Here is a 22,674-nt window from a genome sequence, read left to right as displayed (position 1 = left end):
GGGTTGAAATTTCTCAAGCTAGATCTAAGTTCAAAGTGGGAGGTTTCTACAAGGTGCAATCCAACTGGGTTTTTTCCATCTTCAAGTTAACACAGTGTGAATAAATCGGTTTGAAAAAAAAAATTCACACACATTTCTCAGGCACAGATAACTCAAAACAACTTATATGGAAAACTACAGATCTGTCATGTATCCATGTTCTTAGTTCTAAGTGAGGGCAAGCATATTTGGAAAAATATTTTGAAGGAATAACATAGTTATGTTTGAAATCACCTTCTACCTGTGCACCTAATATGACTTTCTACCAAATATATACATATGCATTCAGGTGTGATGCTCTAGATAAATGGGGAATATTTTGGTCAAAATGCTTGTCCCCATTTTTGAACCCACCTGTGAGCGTAAATCTGAGTATTTTGAACTTTACTTTGAACTATCTCGTTGGGTTAACTACTCGTGTTTGTGCCTGCAACACATTTGGGCAGTGAAAACTTACAGACACATAGGCGAGACCTCCCTCCAGCTGAAAATGTGCATATAACTGAGAACTGTTGTTTATTTCACTGATAAGACATGCAGGAGTAAAATTTTCAAAATAACTTGGTGTTTCTGAATATTTTACCCAGAGTGAATCCTCAGTAATGTCAATGGTAAAATTCCCATTGATTTAAATGAGGCAAGGATTTGACAGAGAGTTTATTTCTGTACACAAAATTAAGGATTCTTTTGAACACTCGGCCCAGCGTATGTGACACTTTAAGTGATGCTATACATTTACTCTGGTCAATATAGTTGGACCAGGGGTGAAAATGGTTCTGTGCATTTATTCACTTCCTTCCCTATAAATATGAAACAGGTTTGATTCTAATGTTGCCCACTGAAAAAAAACAAGGAATATGTTCATTACAATGAATATAGGTGGGTAGATGCAAGCATATATTTGCACCTGCTTGTATACACACACAGAGTGAGAAGTTTTCCATTCTTTAGTTAATCTTACCTCTTCTTCTAGATGAAAATAACAAATCTTGTTGCTCTTGAAGATATTTTTGTAGTCTTTTATATTGGCTGCAATATCATAACAAATTATGATTTTGCCATCCCAAACAACTAGTTGAGGATGACTGAAATATGCTCACAGGAGAAATCAATGGTTGTATATTTTTTTTCCTTAGACTTGCCTTAATGTGAAAACCCATCACCAAAAGTAAATCCAAGCGATTTTGAGTTATATGTCAATGAGCTGCCTTATTAAGTGATACATGCCGTCATATACCTGGCATGAAAGGGGTTTGACATTAAGCAAATGAAAAATCCAGAGAAAGCGCCATTTTGGTGAATCCTAACCTAGACGAGTATTGGGGTGACTCTTTGGAAGAGAGCATGGGTCCTTTGGTTGAATACTTCTTATGCCGGGGAGTTGAAGGGGGCGGGGGACCCACAATCATATCTATCCTGGCAAAGTAAATAAGAAAAAAGACACCAGCAAAATGCATAATGAAGCAACACGTAGAAAGAACTTGGTCGGAAAGTTGCGGAAACATAAAGAACAACTAAAAAAATAAAAAATAAAAGACAGAGAGAGAGAGAGAGAATTGGAAAATATATTCCGCTCGAAACAGAATGCAGCATTATATTGCCTGATCGTTCATGGTTAATGCCAAATCTTATCTGGCCAAACATAAGATTCACGGAACCGGGCATCAAAAGAACGTCACTACTGCTTAAAATGGGAGTCACTCTGCATATAATAGGCAACATACTGTACACACTGGAATATATTTGCATATATGTGGCAATGTCCCATTGGAAATGTCAGATAAAAGACAATATATATTCTCATTTCTATTACAGTGATAGATAAAACATCCTCAGCAAGGTGTAAATGAGGTACACTGTAGAATTGTACACTCAGTGAATGAAATGCATCCATGGTTGGAAAGATGTTGGAAAGGGATGTGAGCCAGGGTCAGAATACCAAAAAGAACCAATTACAGACATGTCACAAGAGAGGTGACAGAGAGTTATGAATGATTAAAGAGAAAAGTGCATGTAAACACCCCCACAAGTTTGCCTGAATAAAGCTTTAACCCAACAAAACACTGGCCACAGAGAGCTAACATTAAAGATCATCACAAATGCTGATCATCACAAACTGTCTCTCTCTCTCTCTCTCTCTCTCTCTCTCTCAGAGAATGTATTGCCTTGGTCCTTCATTGCTGCAGGGGGTATTAATCTATCATTGCTCTACACCTGCAATAAATTGCATTGCCCCACTTCCCTCCTCTCTGTACCAGCTCCACTGTGCTGATCAGCATGTTGTGGGGTGCACCCAAGTCTTGTCCTCTTCCCCATCCATACCCTGCTCATTCTCCACCAACCTGTTCTGGGGACGGGGGAGTAAGTAGAGAGAACAATGGCCTGCGTGCATCAGATGAAGCTCTAGGTAGCCTACCTGGGCTCTAGGAGATAGTTTTACTCCTTCCTTCCTTCCTTCCTTCCTTCCCAGGATAGAAGGAAATATAGTCTACGTCACAATCTACCCCAATGATTACTGCATCCCACTGCATGGATGCAACCGAGAGGAGCATTTGGCCTTCTCTTTCTGAACAGCCACTCCCGGTTCCACCCAAAAATCAACCAGCCAAACTACTTTCTCTTTGGAACACATAATCTCAGAACAAGAAAAATGCAGGCAGGACTGGAGAACCTTACTGGGGATCAGGTTCAGCTGAAGACCCCAAAAAGTACGGGTGCCCATCTAGATCTTCCCTAACCTAGACAGACTACTTTACTGTGCACACCTCGGCTGGAAATCTCAAAAGGAGAGATTTTACTCAAGTGATTTCATACTCTTACAGCTAAACCTGGGCTTAAGTGCTTTTCTTGACACAGTGAGTTTGTGATAGAAAGCTCAGTCCTGCTCTTTGAACGACTTGAACGAAAGGATGAGGTGGATGAGGCTTTCTTCCGGCAACTCACGGAAGCTACTAGATCGCATGCCCTGATTCTCATGGGTGACTTTAATTTTCCTGATATCTGCTGGGAGAGCAATACAGCGGTGCATAGACAATCCAGGAAGTTTTTGGAAAGCGTAGGGGACAATTTCCTGGTGCAAGTGCTAGGGGAGCCAACTAGGGGGAGCGCTTTTCTTGACCTGCTGCTCACAAACCGGGTAGAATTAGTGGGGGAAGCAAAAGTGGATGGGAATCTGGGAGGCAGTGACCATGAGTTGGTTGAGTTCAGGATCCTGACGCAGGGAAGAAAGGTAAGCAGCAGAATACGGACCCTGGACTTCAGGAAAGCAGACTTTGACTCCCTCAGGGAACAGATGGCCAGGATCCCCTGGGGGACTAACATGAAAGGGAAGGGAGTCCAGGAGAGCTGGCTGTATTTCAAGGAATCCCTGTTGAGGTTACAGGGACAAACCATCCCGATGAGTCAAAAGAATAGTAAATATGGCAGGCGACCAGCTTGGCTTAATGGTGAAATCCTAGCGGATCTTAAACATAAAAAAGAAGCTTACAAGAAGTGGAAGGTTGGACATATGACCAGGGAAGAGTATAAAAATATTGCTCGGGCATGTAGGAAAGATATCAGGAGGGCCAAATCGCACCTGGAGCTGCAGCTAGCAAGAGATGTCAAGAGTAACAAGAAGGGTTTCTTCAGGTATGTTGGCAACAAGAAGAAAGCCAAGGAAAGTGTGGGCCCCTTACTGAATGAGGGAGGCAAGCTAGTGACAGAGGATGTGGAAAAAGCTAATGTACTCAATGCTTTTTTTGCCTCTGTTTTCACTAACAAGGTCAGCTCCCAGACTGCTGTGCTGGGCATCACAAAATGGGGAAGAGATGGCCAGCCCTCTGTAGAGATAGAGGTGGTTAGGGACTATTTAGAAAAGCTGGACGTGCACAAGTCCATGGGGCCGGACGAATTGCATCCGAGAGTGCTGAGGGAATTGGCGGCTGTGATTGCAGAGCCCTTGGCCATTATCTTTGAAAACTCGTGGCGAACGGGGGAAGTCCCGGATGACTGGAAAAAGGCTAATGTAGTGCCCATCTTTAAAAAAGGGAAGAAGGAGGATCCTGGGAACTACAGGCCGGTCAGCCTCACCTCAGTCCCTGGAAAAATCATGGAGCAGGTCCTCAAAGAATCAATCCTGAAGCACTTAGAGGAGAGGAAAGTGATCAGGAACAGTCAGCATGGATTCACCAAGGGAAGGTCATGCCTGACTAATCTAATCGCCTTTTATGATGAGATTACTGGTTCTGTGGATGAAGGGAAAGCAGTGGATGTATTGTTTCTTGACTTTAGCAAAGCTTTTGACACGGTCTCCCACAGCATTCTTGTCAGCAAGTTAAGGAAGTATGGGCTGGATGAATGCACTATAAGGTGGGTAGAAAGCTGGCTAGATTGTCGGGCTCAACGGGTAGTGATCAATGGCTCCATGTCTAGTTGGCAGCTGGTGTCAAGTGGAGTGCCCCAGGGGTCGGTCCTGGGGCCCGTTTTGTTCAATATCTTCATAAATGATCTGGAGGATGGTGTGGATTGCACTCTCAGCAAATTTGCAGATGATACTAAACTGGGAGGAGTGGTAGATACGCTGGAGGGGAGGGATAGGATACAGAAGGACCTAGACAAATTGGAAGATTGGGCCAAAAGAAATCTAATGAGGTTCAATAAGGATAAGTGCAGGGTCCTGCACTTAGGATGGAAGAATCCAATGCACCGCTACAGACTAGGGACCGAATGGCTCGGCAGCAGTTCTGCGGAAAAGGACCTAGGGGTGACAGTGGACGAGAAGCTGGATATGAGTCAGCAGTGTGCCCTTGTTGCCAAGAAGGCCAATGGCATTTTGGGATGTATAAGTAGGGGCATAGCGAGCAGATCGAGGGACGTGATCGTTCCCCTCTATTCGACACTGGTGAGGCCTCATCTGGAGTACTGTGTCCAGTTTTGGGCCCCACACTACAAGAAGGATGTGGATAAATTGGAAAGAGTACAGCGAAGGGCAACAAAAATGATTAGGGGTCTAGAGCACATGACTTATGAGGAGAGGCTGAGGGAGCTGGGATTGTTTAGTCTGCAGAAGAGAAGAATGAGGGGGGATTTGATAGCTGCTTTCAACTACCTGAAAGGGGGTTTCAAAGAGGATGGCTCTAGACTGTTCTCAATGGTAGCAGATGACAGAACGAGGAGTAATGGTCTCAAGTTGCAATGGGGGAGGTTTAGATTGGATATTAGGAAAAACTTTTTCACTAAGAGGGTGGTGAAACACTGGAATGCGTTACCTAGGGAGGTGGTAGAATCTCCTTCCTTAGAGGTTTTCAAGGTCAGGCTTGACAAAGCCCTGGCTAGGATGATTTAACTGGGACTTGGTCCTGCTTTGAGCAGGGGGTTGGACTAGATGACCTTCTGGGGTCCCTTCCAACCCTGATATTCTATGATTCTATGATTCTATGACTTTCACGATGACATGACGAATCCAGAATTAACTGGGAATATAGGTAACACACAGTATTCTGGCAACACAAGTACTTTTATGGGGAATATGAGGTAACAGACATGGATTTATCTCAAATCGTGGCTCCATCATTTAGATTTTGAAATTAAAGAGCCAAAGACAATGTTCACTGTTTCCTGTCATATGCCTTATCCGTGCAAAGGACCCAATCTAAATCCTTGTGAAGTCAATGGAAAAATTTCCATTGGCTTCAATGGGGGTTGGAGAAAGACCCTTTTAGGCTGGAGAGCCATGTCTACTTGAGCACCCATTTTTCATCTACAAGTTTGCAGAGGCAAATATTTATATGACATTACTTGGTTGCCTCTGTCTGATACACAGACACAAGCAGTGAGTTAGGCATATAAGTGACATTCACTTTGATTGAAAGTAATTTAAGGTGCAAAGACATGCCTTGAGTTACATGTAGCTACACGTTGTAGGCCGCAAAGGGCAGATTTTCTTAACTGACACGATTGAGGGTTATTTGTAAGGAGAGAGGATACTATTCTTACTATCAATGGCTTTTCTCTCATCCACGGCTCATAGGTTTGAATTCAAACTTTTCTGAGGTAAAATAATTTGGGCGTTGGAAAGGAAGGGTGGAGTTTAAAGTATCTCTCTCTCTCTCTCCCTCCTTTTATACTCTTCCTAATGCTTCCTCTTCCATACAGTTTAAACACAAGGAGCTCGATCCTGTCCTGTGTTAAATCCCCTTTATGCACTCCCTCGCCTATAAAACCAACTCAGTACGCACGGACAGTTATACAGCGGATGTAGTTTAGTTCCTGTTCCACTGAGGCTACCCAGCCGGGCTGATAGGTGAAACTCCCATATTTTTAAGACATTCTTCCCCCATTCCCACCCAATCCAAACAGAGGTCAGACTTCTCCCACTTCCTAGGGCAAAAGATGTCAAATATTTACAAGAGCCTCTCATACTGGGGCCATTTTTCTAATAGCTCCTTTTTTCTTAACAAGAGGGCCAAAAATGGTACTTTCAAAGTAGCTCCTTTATTTTATTTCACTGCTGGAAAGGACACCCGATATGCCACCCAGCCACCCGAATGCTGATACCAAATCATAAGTATCCAACAGCAAAGCACTGAGACATATGTCCCAAAATGTTTCTGAAAGATTTACATACACCCTGCTCTGCTCTTTGACCACATGCTGGGCCACAGGGAGGGAGGTTAACATACTCTCTGTGGGAGGGTGAAATGTGAACCAACTTGTGTGTGTGGAGTGGGATGGGGTGGAGGGAAGAGAAGGATCCTTCAGTAAGGATTCTCTGGCGGTGCCATGGCATGGGAGGTAACATGGCTTTATGGGCACAAAGAGATGGAACAGGGTTTGCTTCTGTTTCATAACAGAGCCTGAGGCTGTTTCTGGAGCCTGTCTAGCACCCTTACCCAGAATTCCCAGCTCCCTCCCCTAGACTGGACACTTACTTATCCTTATTCCCAATGGAAATAATGGGCACTGTAAAACTAATCTGCCCTCCAGCCACTCTGTGCCAAAAATTCACCCCTTGTGGCCAACTCACAAGCAGGAGTTATTCAGAAATCCATTGTTTTCCTTTAGGCCTTTTTTTAGAAAGAAAAATAAGATGTGGGTGTTTAAAAAAAAGGGACTTTATCTTGACCCTCTCACTCCTACAACCCACCCCTGGGGTGCAATCACAATCAGCAGTGGAGTCTCTTGCCTGGACTGGAGATTTTTAATCCGGGACAGCATATCCAAGTGACCGGCTGAATACTGCTCGATGACATCCATCACATCGTAAGGCCGAAGGCTCTCCTTGAACTTCCGTTTGGAAACAAGAAATTTCATGATGCTAGGGGAAAGAGAAAGGAAAAAATGTGATTCCTCATGCTGGAGCCATGTACTGTAGAGTGATAGGCATGCCCATGCTGCAGAGAGTGACCTGGGAACCAGAGTGGAACAAGACATTTGAAAAGCTAACACCATCTGAGGCTACTTTAGACAAAGCAGAGAAAACCAAGGCTCAAAATGTAGGGCTCCGTATGCTTTCAGGGCTGCTGGTCTCACTAGCCAGCTTGGTGGAAAGTCTTTCAGGCAGGGGAGGAGCCTCAGTAATGCACAGCATCCACAACCCCCAGCTTGCCCCACTGGAGATCTTGGGGGCAGACTGGACCAACCCAGCTGACCAGGGGGTAGGGTTTGAAGGTGCTGATTCAGTGCCTCTCCTAGGTGGCCTTCTGTGGAGTCCCACAGCAATTTAAAGCTGCTCCCCCTGGCAGAAGCCCTGGGGAGGGTAATGGCAGTCAACAACCCCCCACCCCTGGCCCAGAGGTGTGCAAATGGCAATCCCTAATGCCTCAAAGCTGTAATTGTGATCTGTGCATTAAGGCATCTAGGATGGGGAAAGGACAGCATTTTCTTAGGCTCTTTAATATTCTCCTTGTGCATTTCACGCTGATGCCAGCAGGAAGCATAGATCCAGCCAAAAAAAAAGTTAATTATTGGAAAATATTCTCTGGTGGGTATGTATTTTTTCCTGCTTTGATCTGCATGCTGGGCAGCAATGCATTTACTGAGGGGGCGGAAATGGCATCTATAAATCCCTGCCTCCCTGAGGATTGAAGCACAACTCCCCAACAAAGCAATGGGCCCACCCATAATCCAAGCAGTACAGAAGGACAAAGCTCTTGGCATTTGGATGGTGCACATTAGGTGGGGGTTACCATTATCTGAATACTGTCTGGATCTCAGCTAGGAGCCGAATAAGAATAACAGGCCATCCCTTAGCCACGGGACATTCCTCTCCTAACAGCGAGCCCTGTGCTTCTCTTTCTCTGCTTACCTTTAGCCATTTTCTGAGGAGAGACTGATTTTTCAGACCCTCCCAGAAAATTCTTAGGGAAAATGGCTCCTCCTTTAAGACAATGGAGAGGAGGGGGATAGACAGCCACTAGGTTTCTATCAATAAATGGCTGAAAATAATGGAGCAACCTGGGCCTGGGTGGGGTGGGAGTGGCAGGGGCCTCTGGGAAAGGAAGGGAATGGCTATCCCCTGCTGACAAGGATTGATTTCCTCAGCCTCTGATGGAAGCCTCCCGTAATGACATGATACAGTGACAAAGGGTGCCAGATGGTTAGGACATGAGCTCCAGTGGTTCCTTGTAGCTCAGAAAAAACTTCCCGAGCTGGAGGGCACGTATTATACTGGGTGATCTTGTCTGAGTGTGCATGCACACCCCACTGATCTCTAGGTGCCAGAGGACTAGAGGCTATACATCTTAATACTGTTATTACTATAGCTAATAGAGATGATCATTTAGGGCGAGTCAGAGGAGTCCATGGTTTTGACGCCCAGGGGCCTGCGTCCCCTCCCCAGATCGGCACTTGTGTGTTGTAGATGATGACTCGTATGTCTCTATCTGTGCACCTATGGATTTGTTACAGTGGCCTATTTGCAACATGGTGAGTGAATTCCAATGTTTTCACTTCTTTAACCTTGCCACTCTTGAGGTGCCCCCAAGGCACTGGTCTAAAGCTACCGCCACAGGCCTTCCAACAGGAGGAGGCTGGGTCTAAGAATAAGACCTGGATCCTCTAGGTGGCATTTTGTTTGCTAGGGCTTAGGTCACTGGACAGGCATCTTGACTGAACAACACAGGAGACGAATGGAGATGAACACTGGTTCTAGCACCCATGCCCCAAACAATAAGTTTGGCTCTGGATCCAGAGCCGCATCTGAATCCTCCAGCTCTATACGGAGGAGGAATACCAGTGCTAGACACCGCCAGTTTTGCGGGACGTTCAGTCTTGGATCCAAATCCAAAGTGTGTGGCTTGTAGAGAGGGGCAGGCCAGCTGGACCCACCAATGTGAGTGGGGAAGAAGTGGGGATTTAGGTAGGGATTTTGTGTCAATACTTCTGGCAGCTAAAAAAAGGACAACATAGCCCCAGTATCCTTCGGTCCGTCAGCCTTGTGTGTCTTCTCTCCATCTGGTTTTGTAAATGTCAGCATTTAACCACAAAGTGAGCGATATGGTTTGGATGTAACACTTTTAGAGCGTTTTCCCATTTCTCCCTTTACTCCTCCTCCAAGCAAAAACTGCTTTTCCCTGCTTAGCTTTATACAAAGGAAAACAGAGCACCTGGGGGGGATCCAGCCAACAGCGATGGGATATGTGTGTTATTCAATGCTGCTTGGTTTACAAATACCCTTATTATTTATTTTCCTTTAACATTTCACCATGTAAGGAGGTCTCTCCATCTTCCTTCATCCCCCCTCCTCCTTTTTCTTTCTTACCACACTGCCCTGATGCTGACTTTAAGTCCTGGCGTTAAATCTTCCGTCACAAACTCGCAGTTGCAGCTTTTGTTATCATCGGGAATGTCTTCTCCAGGAAGACTTGCTTCTGGGTTTAAAAAAAAGAAAGAAAAAGAGAACTGACAGCTAATTAGAGCGTCATTGCAGCAGGAAAAATGGAGTGTCAGACTCCCAGAAAAGAGCACATGGAAGACATAAATGGCATGTTACCTTTGCATCTTAACAAAAGCTTTCTCTCCCTCTGAGCTAGGCTAAGATGACATCTGATACCACTAGTTTTAGTCCCTAACTGTCTTTAAGGGCATCACATAACTGAATGAAGCTCTCTTCTTTCTGCTCCCACCCCAGCATCCTCATGTGGATAAAACCATGCCTTATGTGCTAATAAGGGAGAGAATGAAACAGTTTGGTAAGTCTAGATGGTTCAAATCCCCTTCACCTCCTCCAAACCAGCTGAGCGAGGAAGGATCCTGTTTAAATGAACTGCCTATTATCCAAATCTTCAAGGCATAGAATGAGTAAGAATCACTGAATATAGATTCTCCAACTTCCCCTGCTACTGGGTAATCGGTATCTGATCCCTTTTGTGGTGGGCACATAGATGGCTGGAGATAGAGAAATATGCACAGAATATCCAAAGACAACTCTTGATCAAAGTAGTCTGAGAAGCCTAAATATCTAAATCAGAAGGTAAATAATTTAAGTATCAAACCCCCAATATTTCCTATGTGAAGCTGATTGCCTTATACTGTACCAAGCAATGGAGATGTCCTTACTGACTATCTGCAGGATTCACTCCAGCCAGTAAAATTCCTGTTATGGCAGCACCATGCAGATCTTCTATCCAAGCGCTGACCCAGCCTGACCCCACTTAGCTTGGGAGGAAACCAACAGGATGACAGTCCATGGTGACAAGGCAAAATGGCTGCCCTCAAAAGCGCTCACCTTCAGAGTTCTGTCGAGACGCAGCTCCCTTGATCCGGAATGCTTGCCGGGCTCGGCTTCGGTCTCCGAAGCTCCAGCTTTTGGGCACCTTGCTCGGGCTATCTTCAATGCTCTGATCAGCGCTGGGGGATCTCCGGAGGCTCTGAGCCTGTGGAGAGCTTTTCCCTTTAGTTCCAGAACCTCGGGGACTGGAGAAGACACGGTCTTTCAAGCTGACCTTCTGACTATTCATGGAAACAAATTGAAACAAAGACAAAAAGGAGACAGCAGGGGGAGTCACTCTGGAAACCGAACGTCCCTTCCCCTTCAGTCCTTAGAAAACCACGGCATTACAAAGCAGCAGTGAGATGTTCCAGTTTTTATTTTTTTTAGAGCATTTCAGAACGGTTTCCATCATCATGAATGAAATGCGAGGGGTCGTTAATTGGGAAAAAATAATGGAAGTTTAAACAGAAACCCCTCCTATTATTAGAGGGCTTGCCGAACAGAATGGCATGAAACAATGATGTTGATGATTCCTTAAATAATTTATTGGTTCCTATCATGAGTTATGATGCTTTTTTCCACAGTTTCTCTCAGAAAACCTTTTTCAATAAGAAAATATAAACAAAAGTTTACCAAAAATGTTTCAAAGTAAAATTAAAAAGCTATTTATGACTTTTCAGGCTAGTCACCTGTCCCTTTTCCCCTACTGCTCCCACCATCTTTCTACCGACTGAAAAAGTTCTCAACCCATTTTCAATCTTCAGGTTAAAATAAAAATCTTTTTTCTATACGCGTAATGAATGTTAACTACACAGTTGTGAATTAAAATCCTAATAAGGATTTGAGGTTAAAAAGTGCTTGCATATTTACTAGGGCTGTTCAAATATTTGCAGCAAAATTGGAACACTTCAAAATCTGAGATGTTTGTATTTAATTGCAATTTCTTTTAAATGACCCAATTTTATTGCAAAATATTCTATTTTTTGTTTGAAAACCATCCTGTTTTTGGAGTAAAGATGATTCCCATTGATAAACAGTCTTATTGTGGAGCCAAACCTCTCTATTTTCAAATTTCTGAATTCTGAAATTTCAAATGAAGATGATGAATTTTCACATGAAATTTGCAAAAAATGATTTTGTGAAACTTTATGAAAGGGGCAAAAATTGATAATTGCAACATTCCCAGGAACAAAACTGAAAATATGTTTAGTTTAGTTTAGTTTTGACCTAATATTTACCAAGTATGAACTGATTATTAACAGAAGACATTTATTGAGAATAGATAACTACTACAAAGCACTTCCTTGTTTATCCAATATTTTATATGAATGGAAATGAGTAAAGTTCAGATGTAATTTTGAAGTGGTTTCTATCACAATAACAGTTAACATTCTGCATTGGAACATCTTACAAATTCAGCAACAGAAGTGCACATGAACTGACTGAATCAAGTAGCTGATTATGCTTAGAAAAGTGAATCAGAGAGAAGGTTATTGTGGGAACCTATCCTATCTGAATGACTTCTAGGACAAACTTGCTTAGTTAAAGTAGCAAAGATTTTTTTTTTTAGCTGTCTGTGCCGCCACCTCAGATCTAAGAATTAAGCTGCCTCTTATTTCATCATTAATAATAAAGATTCTGCAGTTACAATATAGCTGTGGATATGTGAGACAGTTTTCTCGGCTGTGCTGCGCTACGCTGCCAGGACTGAGCATTTGGTTTTGTCATTAAAGAAACCAGACACGCAGGGAGCAGATCCCTTGTGCTATTTTTATATAGTCGCTTTATATTGTGAAACCTCATTGTACAGACTGATCCAAATGCTTAACTACAACTCTAATTCTAAGAGCAAAACACAGGTGCCATAAATTAGAAGCACAGAGAAGGCTACTTTTTAAAGCTAATCCTAAATGAAGGGTGTTCTTGGAGCCTATTCATTTGGAAGGCTCATTTGCGTTGCATGTACAGTTCAAATTTCTTTATTCTACAAGTTTCAGAGTAGCAGCCGTGTTAGTCTGTATTCGCAAAAAGAAAAGCAATACTTGTGGCACCGTAGAGACTAACAAATTTATTAGAGCATAAGCTTTCGTGAGCTACAGCTGTAGCTCACGAAAGCTTATGCTCTAATAAATTTGTTAGTCTCTAAGGTGCCACAAGTACTGCTTTTCTTTTTATTCTACAAGGTCTGTTTAAATGTTTTTTCTGACGAAGTCGGCCGAAAGCTAAAATCCAGAATTCAACCCTATCTCTTAGCGCTTCATCCTGAGAGGTGCTGCATGCCCAAATTAGTTTTCTTGAGAATTGTGCATGCTCAGCATGTAAAGATTGTTTATCCATCAGAACGGCCAGACTGGGTCAGACCAAAGGTCCATCTAGCCCAGTACCCTGTCTTCCAACAGTGGCCAATGCCAGGTGCTCCAAAGGGAATGAATAAAATAGGGAATCATCAAGTGACCCATCCTCTGTCACCCATTCCCAGCTTCTGGCAAACAGAGGCTAGGGAAACCATCCCTGCCCAGCCTGGCTAATAGCCATTGATAGACCTACCCTCCATGAACTATCCAGTTCTTTTTTGAACCCTGTTATAGTCTTGGCCAGGGGTCGGCAACCTTAGGCACCTGGCCCATCAGGGTAAAACCTCTGGCAGGCCGGGCCAGTTTGCTTATTCGGAACGTCCGCAGACACAGAGCCCCGCAGCTCCCACTGGCGCGGATCGCCGTTCCCGGCCAATGGGAGCTGCAGGAAGCAATGTGGGCCGAGGGACGTGCTAGCCACTGCTTCCTACAGCTCCCGTTGGCCAGGAACAGCGAACCGCAGGCAGTGTGAGCTGCGGGCCTCCGTGTCTGCGGACGCTCCAGATAAACAAACTGGCCTGGCCTGACAGAGGCTTTACCCTGATGGGCCGAGTGCCAAAGGTTGCTGACCCCTGGTCTTGGCCTTCACAACGTCCTCTGGTAAGGAGTTCCACAGGTTGACTGCACGTTGTGTGAAAAAATACTTCCTTTTGTTTGTTTTAAACCTGCTGCCTATTAATTTCATTTGGTGACCCCTAGTTCGGTGTTATAAGAAGGAGTAAATAACACTTCCTTATTTACTTTCTCCACACCATGGAAAATCACCAGTCATGATTTTATAGGCCTCAATCATATCGCCTCTTAGTCGCCTCTTTTCCACGCTGTAAAGTCCCAGTCTTATTAATCTCTCCATATATGGAAGCTGTTCCATACTCCTATAATTTTTGTTGCCCTTTTCTGAACCTTTTCCAATTCCAAGATATCTTTTCTGAGATGGGGCAACTACATCTGCACACAGTATTCAAGATGTGGGTGTACCATGGATTTATAGAGAGGCAATAGAATATTTTCTGTCTTATTATCTATCCCTTTCTTAATGATTCCCAACATTCTGTTTGATTTTTTGGCTGCCGTTGCACACTGAGTGGATGTTTTCAGAGAACTATCCACACTGACTCCAAGATCTCTTTCTTGAATGGTAACAGCTAATTTAGACCCCATCATTTTATATGTTTCCCAATGTGCATTACTTTGCATTTATCAACACTGAATTTCATCGGCCACTTTGTTGCCCAGTTGCCCTGTTTTGAGAGAATCTTTTGAAGCTCTTCGCAGCCTGCCTGGGACTTAATTATCCATCACTGAATAAAACTGGGCCCTTATTCTGGTGGCTCCTATCCCATTTCCCAAGAAAATATGTTGCAAAAGTTTCCATGAACTAAGGATGGCAAATCAAAAAGCACTGAATTTCCTACAGAACATGAGAAAGAGGAATTTCATATTAGGACACCACAAGGTGCAATATTTTACTCATTAAAAATATCACTTATGAATCTGAGGAACATCTAAAATCCATTCAGGTCTGAACCCTGAGTACTCAAACTCTCGACATTTGGAATGCCTCCAACATTCCTTTGTATTAAACAAACAAACGTTAACAATAAAGACAACATTGGTAATCCATTAAGGTTTTCCTTCTGCCATGCAATTTTTTCAATGTAAAAGCTGACTACAATCCGCATGCAGACACAGGCCCTGCAGTGGAAAATGCAGGTGAGAGGCGGCCGGAGCTGGGGAGGGAAGAATGCAAAAGAAAAGCAAATGCTTTCAGCAAATCTAAGATCATGTCCCCATCCAACCAGAACGTCATGCAAGGGGAGGTGCAGTGTGTCAGAGAAGTGATACTTAGATGCCAACCACGCAGATGGTAGATGGACATTATTTGGTTGTACAGTATGTGCGCTGCTTGAAAGGGGGAAGGGAATGGTTATTCTGACACACACAACTGCAAGAAAGGAGGCTTGTAACTGTGACTCTTGCATGAACTGAGGGAGAATGGGACATTCATTCTGCCTGTTTTAAGGGCAAGGTAGGAGAAAGCGAATCACAAGTTTTGTAACCTGTACCAAAATGTATGGGAAATAATAGTAGAATTAGATGGTCTGGCTGGTTCCTGTATCAAAACGAGGTAGCTACTCTTGGTTAATATTTGTTTCAAACCCATTTTTTTACTATTATTAAAAAAAGAACCCTACAGCATTACTGCACAGACTTAAATGAGAATTTGCTCAGCGTTTAACCTGAATCCAATGAAGGGTGGAAATGTATAATTTACCTTTTCTCTGTTACTGAAATGTGCTTTTACTTTCTAACGCAGGTTCCTAGCAAATAGCTATGCTGATAAATGAAGTCCATACTTGACTCGCAGCGCACTTAGGGCCCCAATCCAAATTCCAGTGAAGTTAATGGAAAGACTCCCACTGACTTCATCGGGCTTTGAATTGGGACCGTCTGGCATGTGATGGTTACAACATTCACCAGAAAAGTGGTTAAGAACTAACCCTCTGTGTACATACACAACACAGAACAGTTGGTTGACACACAATGTGTTTATGGATATTGATGGATTAAGTTCTTGTTGGAAATCTCCTGGGTTTTGTGGGTTCGTTTCATAGCCTTAGCAATCTCCTGATGTTCTGTTTTTGCATTCCCTTACTCTTTGAGGATTTCCTGCATTCACAGTAATTCTGGATCAATAAAAATGACTACCTACTGTTTTCGTCATGTATTTGAAATTACACTCATCCAGCTGCTTTATTTTCTCCTTTTGCCTGCATATAGCAAAATACTAGCCAGACTGATCAATACCATCCAGTATGCAGTGTTGTTGTAGCCATGTTGGTCCCAGGATATTAGAGAGACAGGATGGGTGAGGTGGTATCTTTTATTGGACCAACTTCTCTTTGGTGAGAGAGACACAGAAGTTGGTCCAACCAAAGATAGCTCACCTGCCTTGTCTCTCCAATACATCCTGGACTAAATAGTCATTTATATGCGAACTAAGCCGGCAATAATATATGTTCTACTGAACAGTATATCCAGGAGAGGGAGAGAGAGAGAGAGGAAGATTATGTTCTGTTGGAAATGGGGCCATTGTTCAAACCACAGTGTGTGCCGAGTTCATGGCCTGTCAGAACACTTTGTAAAAGGTAGGCAGAACTGCTGAGATTGAAATAATAGCCATTGTTGACCACTAGGTTTCTGGTGTGAATAACGGGTAGAAGCCAACTGCTGAAAAGATCAAGGAAAGAAAATGTGGGTACACGAATGCTTGCCGTGGCTGGCTTAGAATTCAAAAGAGGACAAAAAATCATGTCTGGTGTATCTCCACTGGCTTCCGCAGAGTTAGAGCAGGGGTGAATACAGCCCATGGAACAGAGGAGAAAGTAGGGCTCACCGAGTAAAAATTCCAAGTAGAATTTGGTGGGAAACCACCATTTCCCCTGCTATAACCTGAATGGACCGCAGTGCTCGTACTGGGGTGACTATCTTCCTACCTTCCGCACTGAGTTTGAAATAACTGAAAATGCTCAAGCTGCTTTGGTGCTCGAGGCCCAAATATTGGAAGATATTTGGACATTGCTGCACTCAGTGCCAGAAGGCCTCACTGATTTAGGAGCCTAGATTTCATTTCCAAAAGGGATTTAGGCACTTAGGAGCTAAAATCCCACTGAGAGTCACTACAATGCTGCCTAAGCCCTTGAGACCAGACTGAGCAGGGAAGCCAGGGAAGAAACACCTCAGAAATGCATCTGGCTCCTGTAGTGAAGCAGGAAACCTATTTCACCCTGTGGTTAGGTATTTTTAAATTACTGCTGACTTTTTGCGCTGTTCTCTGCCTCGGCTATTTCTAGCACAAAGCTTTTGTCCCCTGTGTTTTTTCAGCAGATAGAACTAGTATTATGGGAGAACATTCTAGAACGCACTATGCATGACTGAGAATCTTCTAGAAAGTCCTGACACCATCTGCTCTTTGCAAATTAAGCCAGGTTTGTGCCTGTTTTGCATTGCTGGAACAGTGCTAAGCCTGCAGAGCACATCAGCAAATCTCACCTATTCTTTACTCAACCAGAATCACCTAAACTACCATATAGAAACATCCTACATTCCATTTCAGGCATCCCACCATCCCCATTCCTGACCCCATGCTACCCCACTGTTCTGCAAACACCCCTTGTCCATTATCAGTCCACACATCATTTCCTCCTATGATTGGTAAGAACATCTTTCTTTTTCCACTCTGTCTGGGTAGACTCCAAATACGTCTTCTCCTTCTACAAAACAAAATATGCCATCAATGATTGATACAAATAATAAAAGAGATCTACCTATACCAAAGACCAAGATTCCTTTATGGCTCTAAGTCCCCAATTCTTAGAGACTCCCTCTTGAGATCTTGTATAGATTTGGAAGGATCCTTAGTTAATGAATTGGTTCCTTTCCTCCTCCAGCAGAAGTCAAGAAGGGGGAAATAAAAGAAAAAGCCGAGTGGGAAGGAAGGAGTTAGATTTCTTCTAAAGAAAGCAAGGGTGAACAGTGATTTATACTGCCTTTGCATATAAGAAAGTATCCATCCCTAGGAAGTAATACAAATTCACTTGGCCACTGACACCAATGTCAGAAGACAAACAAGTGAAGATCAGAGCTTCCAGTTTTCCAGGAGGTGTACTGTGTAATGACAAGCGAGAAAGAGTGTTATTAATATCATTCATAAATGCCAAAAAGAGCCCTAAAATTAAACTGCTGGCACCATCAATGTGCAGGAGGGAGGAGCCTTCACCAGCTAGAAGCATACACCTCCAAGGATAGAAAAGTCTGCACTGGTAGATGGGAACATGGAAGATAAGATAAGATAAAATTTAAATGTTCTGAATGAAAATATATAGTAATGACAGCTCTAATTTGAAGCAGACTTTTTGTAGCTATGTAAGTAATCTCTATGTAACTAACCATGCGCCAATGATATTAAAGTCAGACATTCCTAATATAAACTCTAGGGCGGCCATAGCATGTTTCGAACATACAGCGGGAGACCATATGAAGATTCTGGCTATTAGTTAAGCTACAGATGAATCTCACTATGGAGAATTGGTTACTGTGAACCTTCCTCTTTGTCACCCATTAAGACATGGGATTTACCTCTGATTCTGAACTTCTGGTATATAAAAATATTCCCAGATAAACTAGAAGCTATCCATTCATGGCAGGTATATATATTTATATATATATATAAAAAACAATAGCAATCAAGGAAAAAAATACACAGGGTGAAATAATTCATTGAGAAAACCAGAGAGATTTCTTTAAAACTCTACTTTAGCTGCTTTCTAACAAAGAGACAAGGACTCGTGATCTTGAGGATTAAAATGGATTCCAAAAAGAGCATGCATAAATCCCATGTCACAATCATGCTGCATCACTCAGCTCCCTGCTGCCCCTGTGCTTGTGATCCTGCACTCATTGCAAGAAATAAATGGGAATTCACTGTCACCATTCCAAGCATGCAAATGCTGGGGATTAGTTATTCAACCACAAGGCGCTTGTTGGCTGCCTGTAAATTCAGTGTTGGGGAGGGGAGCAGTTGAATCTAATGTGAGCAGGAGAATAACGGACATATTTCTACGTCAAGAAAAGAAAAAGGACACTGGAAATTCCTTATGATCCTCAGACAAGTGTGTCAAGGAACACAAGTTTGGGAGAAGTCTTTGAAGATGGTTAGCAGTCATGTTGTCAACTTGATAAAAGACACTGTGAGTATCAGACTCTAAAGTCTATCTATTTATTCCCCACTCGACCTATATGCAGGATCACTTTTAATGCAAATAGGAAAGATGCCCACAATAGGAGAGACAATATATCCTCTCTGTCGATTACAATAGGTTGAAGATTAGTCCTTCTCTAGCTGCATAGTAGAGGTGCTAGATAGACAAGCCATGCTTCCAAATGCCACAAGATTAGGAAAGGCCCATTCATAGGTATTCAGAGAGCCAAAAGAACAATGTTTAGCGGAGGTGGAGAGCTGGTGGTTTTTCTGTTACTAAATTTGTATTGCTTTATAATATACAATTAACTGTGCAAGGGTTCCCTGTTGCATAGGGTAGGGTAGAGAGATGATGAATGTTTTTTTTTTAAAATGTTCTATTTTCCATCATTGTTTAAGCTCAGTTCTTGGCCTCCTTCATTGCTACCAGTCTCTGGCTTGCTAGCCCATATCCAGTGTCAGCATTACACATTTCCCCAGCTTCTGTTGATTCTTGTGTGCTGCATTATTGGAAAATGAGAGAGCCTCTGATTTCGGAGAAGGACATGGGGAGGCTCTTAAATTTGTTTTACTCATCTAGTACCTCTATTAAGCAGGGAAGTGATCAGAACGGGTGGTAGCAGGGTAGAGAAAGAATGAGCCGTGCAGCTTTAGATTAGTTCCGTGCGACGCATTTCCCGTGGTACCTAGAGTTTCCTGAGCAGCATCCACATAGTGACTCTCTGCATGGTTTGCTTTTACTGGAAATGAGGGGAGAGTAAAGATTAGACCCGGAAGCAAATGCCAAACAGGAAACTTTGATGATCGTTTCTAGGTTTAATAGACAGGCTTTTTTGATGGATGCGTTTGTGATGGGATATTAACATTTGACCATTTAAGAAAAAAAAGGGTTTTATTTGTTGCAGTGAGATTCATGAAAGGAATTGCTCTGTAGTAACTTAGGAATGACCAGCTATTAGGAATGACCCCTTCTGCACTCAGTTGGTTGCATTACTTCACCAACTGTTGACTTTACTAACAAAATGAGTCCACCAGGTAGATCCTACCACCTGCTTGGAAAAAAAATAGTCCCTCCTTAATTTCTTGTAAATAAATTTAATCGCTGATTTTTCAGTTCCCCGAGCACGTGGAGTCCATGTTAATGTCCCAGGATAAAAACAGTTTCCTCCAAAGCCATTCAAAGGGTTTATTTCTCTTCTTTTGAGTATTTTGTTATTAATGTTTTGCTCCTTCTCTGCTTGCCACAGTGCTATGTGAAATTAGGTGTTAAAAACCCACGTCAATGCAACGTGGCAAATCCCCCCGTGCTAAGGAATTGGAATTTCAAAATTCACAAAATCCATTTTTTGTATCACTTGCAAATCAGGATCTAAAAAAGTGTGTGAGGAGGGAGGCAGTTATGGACTTGTTAATGAATCTATAAAGTTCCCATGAATCTGACCCGAGTCACCCTCTTTTCTGTGCTCAGGGACTCGCATACCGTTAGCCATTCACCAAGACAGGGTTCCCCCGACACAGAGCTGCCTTCTCTTTGCAAAAAGGTTACAGGATAGTCCACTGACATAACCTGAAAATGCTTCAGACAGCTGTGCTCAAGTATTACTAGACGACTTTGGAATTATATTTAAATTTCAGAAGGGGGGAACCCTATTTGGCTTTCTCCCCGTTTTCTTAAATTTGAACTTGGCATCCTGAAGGGCTCGTGTTTAGTAACAGAAGGAATCTGTAAAATTCTTTCTGCTTTGTAGCAGCCAGTGCAAGTTCAAATGGAATCCACCCTCTCTTTCTTTAGGACTCCGAAGGCCTCTGCAAAAAGTTCAGTGCAGACAGACCCTGCACCCACATAGAGCCCAAGTGACAGGTTAGTGACCTGGATAGCCATACAGCTGGGCTCTATAGATAACATCATAGACAGAGAATATTCAGCATGCACAGATTTGGAGAGACACATTGGTTACTTGGTTTCTTAATCTCCTTTTCAGTCTCTAAAGAAAGTAGCAGTCCCTTCTTTTCAAATAATCAGTCCCCATTATGGCAACTGATTATTCCCAGATTATATACGGTCACAGCATGAATATCTGACACCATTTTAATAACAGTATCATTTTAATAATAATATTATATATAGATATATACACACACATATTTTTTAAAATAAATATATTGCAGTGGGACCCAATCCTGCACCCATTTAAATTAATGGTAAAACTCCCTCTGATTTCAAATGAAGTGGGATGGGGAACCACAATCTACAACTTGAAGATGACCTTTTAAACTGGTTGCTAGGCTTATTTACACAATCTCAGGTGACCCTAACTCATGCTGGAGCATGTAATCTGCTTCTTCTAACTCTACAGTTCCCTAGAATTCTCCTGTTTCTTTGCACTCTGATTTTTTTTTTATTTTACCTGATCCTGTCCTGAAAAATACAAAAGGAAGGGCATAAATCTCATCACAGATGCCTACAGATGTTCAACAAACCATTTTTAAAGAACATCTGACATATATTTCACATAGAAATCTCCACAGACCTAGCTAAGCCATACATGTGCCCCTTAATACTTTGGTCAGAAGACAAAATAAGCAGAGACAACTTGCCACACTGAATTTTCAGCCTGATTAGTACGTGAATAATCACATCCCATTACCCTATCTGAATAGTAAGCCTTGCTTAGTAGGAGTAGTGAGAAAAGTCACACCCCCTCCCTTCTGCTTCCCCTGAAGCTAACAGACAGGGCAGCCAGCCGGCCATACTTTCATCTCCACCTGGAGAGAGACACAAGAGAAGTGTGTTCTTTTAGAGGGAGTGATCATAGCTAGCTGCACCCTATAGGTCAGCCATCAAGACGTGAAGAGTGCTGCTTCCTCACCCCTGTCATAAGCCGATTGCGATGCAGACGGACAGACAGCACCCAAAGCACTTTGCAACAGAGCAGACTTTATGAGGAGTTAAAAAAAATGTAGCCAAATACCAACATGGTTTGTGTCCATCACAACCTGCACTGCAGGTCACAGAGAAATGAGCTTATGGTTCTTAATAGATGATCAGCAAACAACTTCACAGTGCTTGGTAACGGGATGAATGCAGACAAGTTTGAGCATAAAACATAACAGAAAAATGGCAAAGACAAAACCCATCTCCAAGCTGCGATGCCTAATTCAAATCCAAGGCAAAATAAACTAACTCCCTTGGTAATTAAAAAAAAAATACTAAAGAGTTATACAGTAATAGGATAACCCCAAATTGGGTAACTGCATTACGTGTAAAGGGGCATTGACTGTCAGTTCTGTACAGCCCCAAGCATACTGGGCTGTGATGCATGATTGGAGCCGCTATACGTAATACAAATAATAAATAAATTAATAATTGAATCCCTGTGGGTTTAAGGGTACTGCATGTGAAATTAGGGGCATGGTCTTCCAGAGTATACCCTGGCTTCTATGAGACCTTCCAGTGCTACTCAATGTAAGCGTATTGAGGTCTGTTCCTAAAGGGTCCAGACATCTATTTGAATGGAAAGAATTTCTTTATGGGCCCTGAGAATGTTGGCAATCTCAACCCTCACATGGGAAAATGTGCTGATCTTTGTAAAATGCCTTCATCAGTTCTGCAGCAGTGTCAGAATAATGGTGTGGAAGGAAGGATTATTACACTAGCAAAATATCGGGGGAAAATTGGTTTGGCTGCGCTAAGGAGGCTATTGAGAACAATATGGAAAATATTTTAATGCCATTATAAAAGTAAACAGCACACCCTCAGCTTTGAGTACTCCTGTGTAGCCACTTTTCTTGAAGAGCAACAAAAATGATTTGAAGCATGAGGGGAA

General features: G+C 42.7%; 1 protein-coding gene across 7 annotated transcripts in view; it reads right to left on the bottom strand.

The window, feature by feature from the left end:
- The window catches only part of KCNQ2 (potassium voltage-gated channel subfamily Q member 2), a 116,048-nt gene that overhangs the window by 10,286 nt on the left and 83,088 nt on the right, over positions 1-22,674 (bottom strand). For 3 of the 7 annotated variants that reach the window (XM_043495802.1, XM_043495803.1, XM_038370384.2), the window contains 3 exons: positions 10,748-10,971; positions 9,782-9,890; positions 7,205-7,336 (listed from right to left, as the gene is read on the bottom strand). In XM_043495802.1, coding sequence (XP_043351737.1) covers positions 7,205-7,336; positions 9,782-9,890; positions 10,748-10,971 — 465 coding nt within the window. Of the gene's footprint in view, positions 1-1,347; positions 1,456-7,204; positions 7,337-9,781; positions 9,891-10,747; positions 10,972-19,533; positions 19,588-22,674 lie in introns of all 7 variants that reach the window. The other 4 variants (XM_038370383.2, XM_043495801.1, XM_043495804.1 and 1 more) reach the window with 2 other exon arrangements.

This window comes from Dermochelys coriacea, chromosome 13 (assembly GCF_009764565.3).
Source record: "Dermochelys coriacea isolate rDerCor1 chromosome 13, rDerCor1.pri.v4, whole genome shotgun sequence".
NCBI lineage: Eukaryota > Metazoa > Chordata > Testudines > Dermochelyidae > Dermochelys > Dermochelys coriacea.
This window is presented reverse-complemented; position numbering and strand designations above follow the sequence as displayed.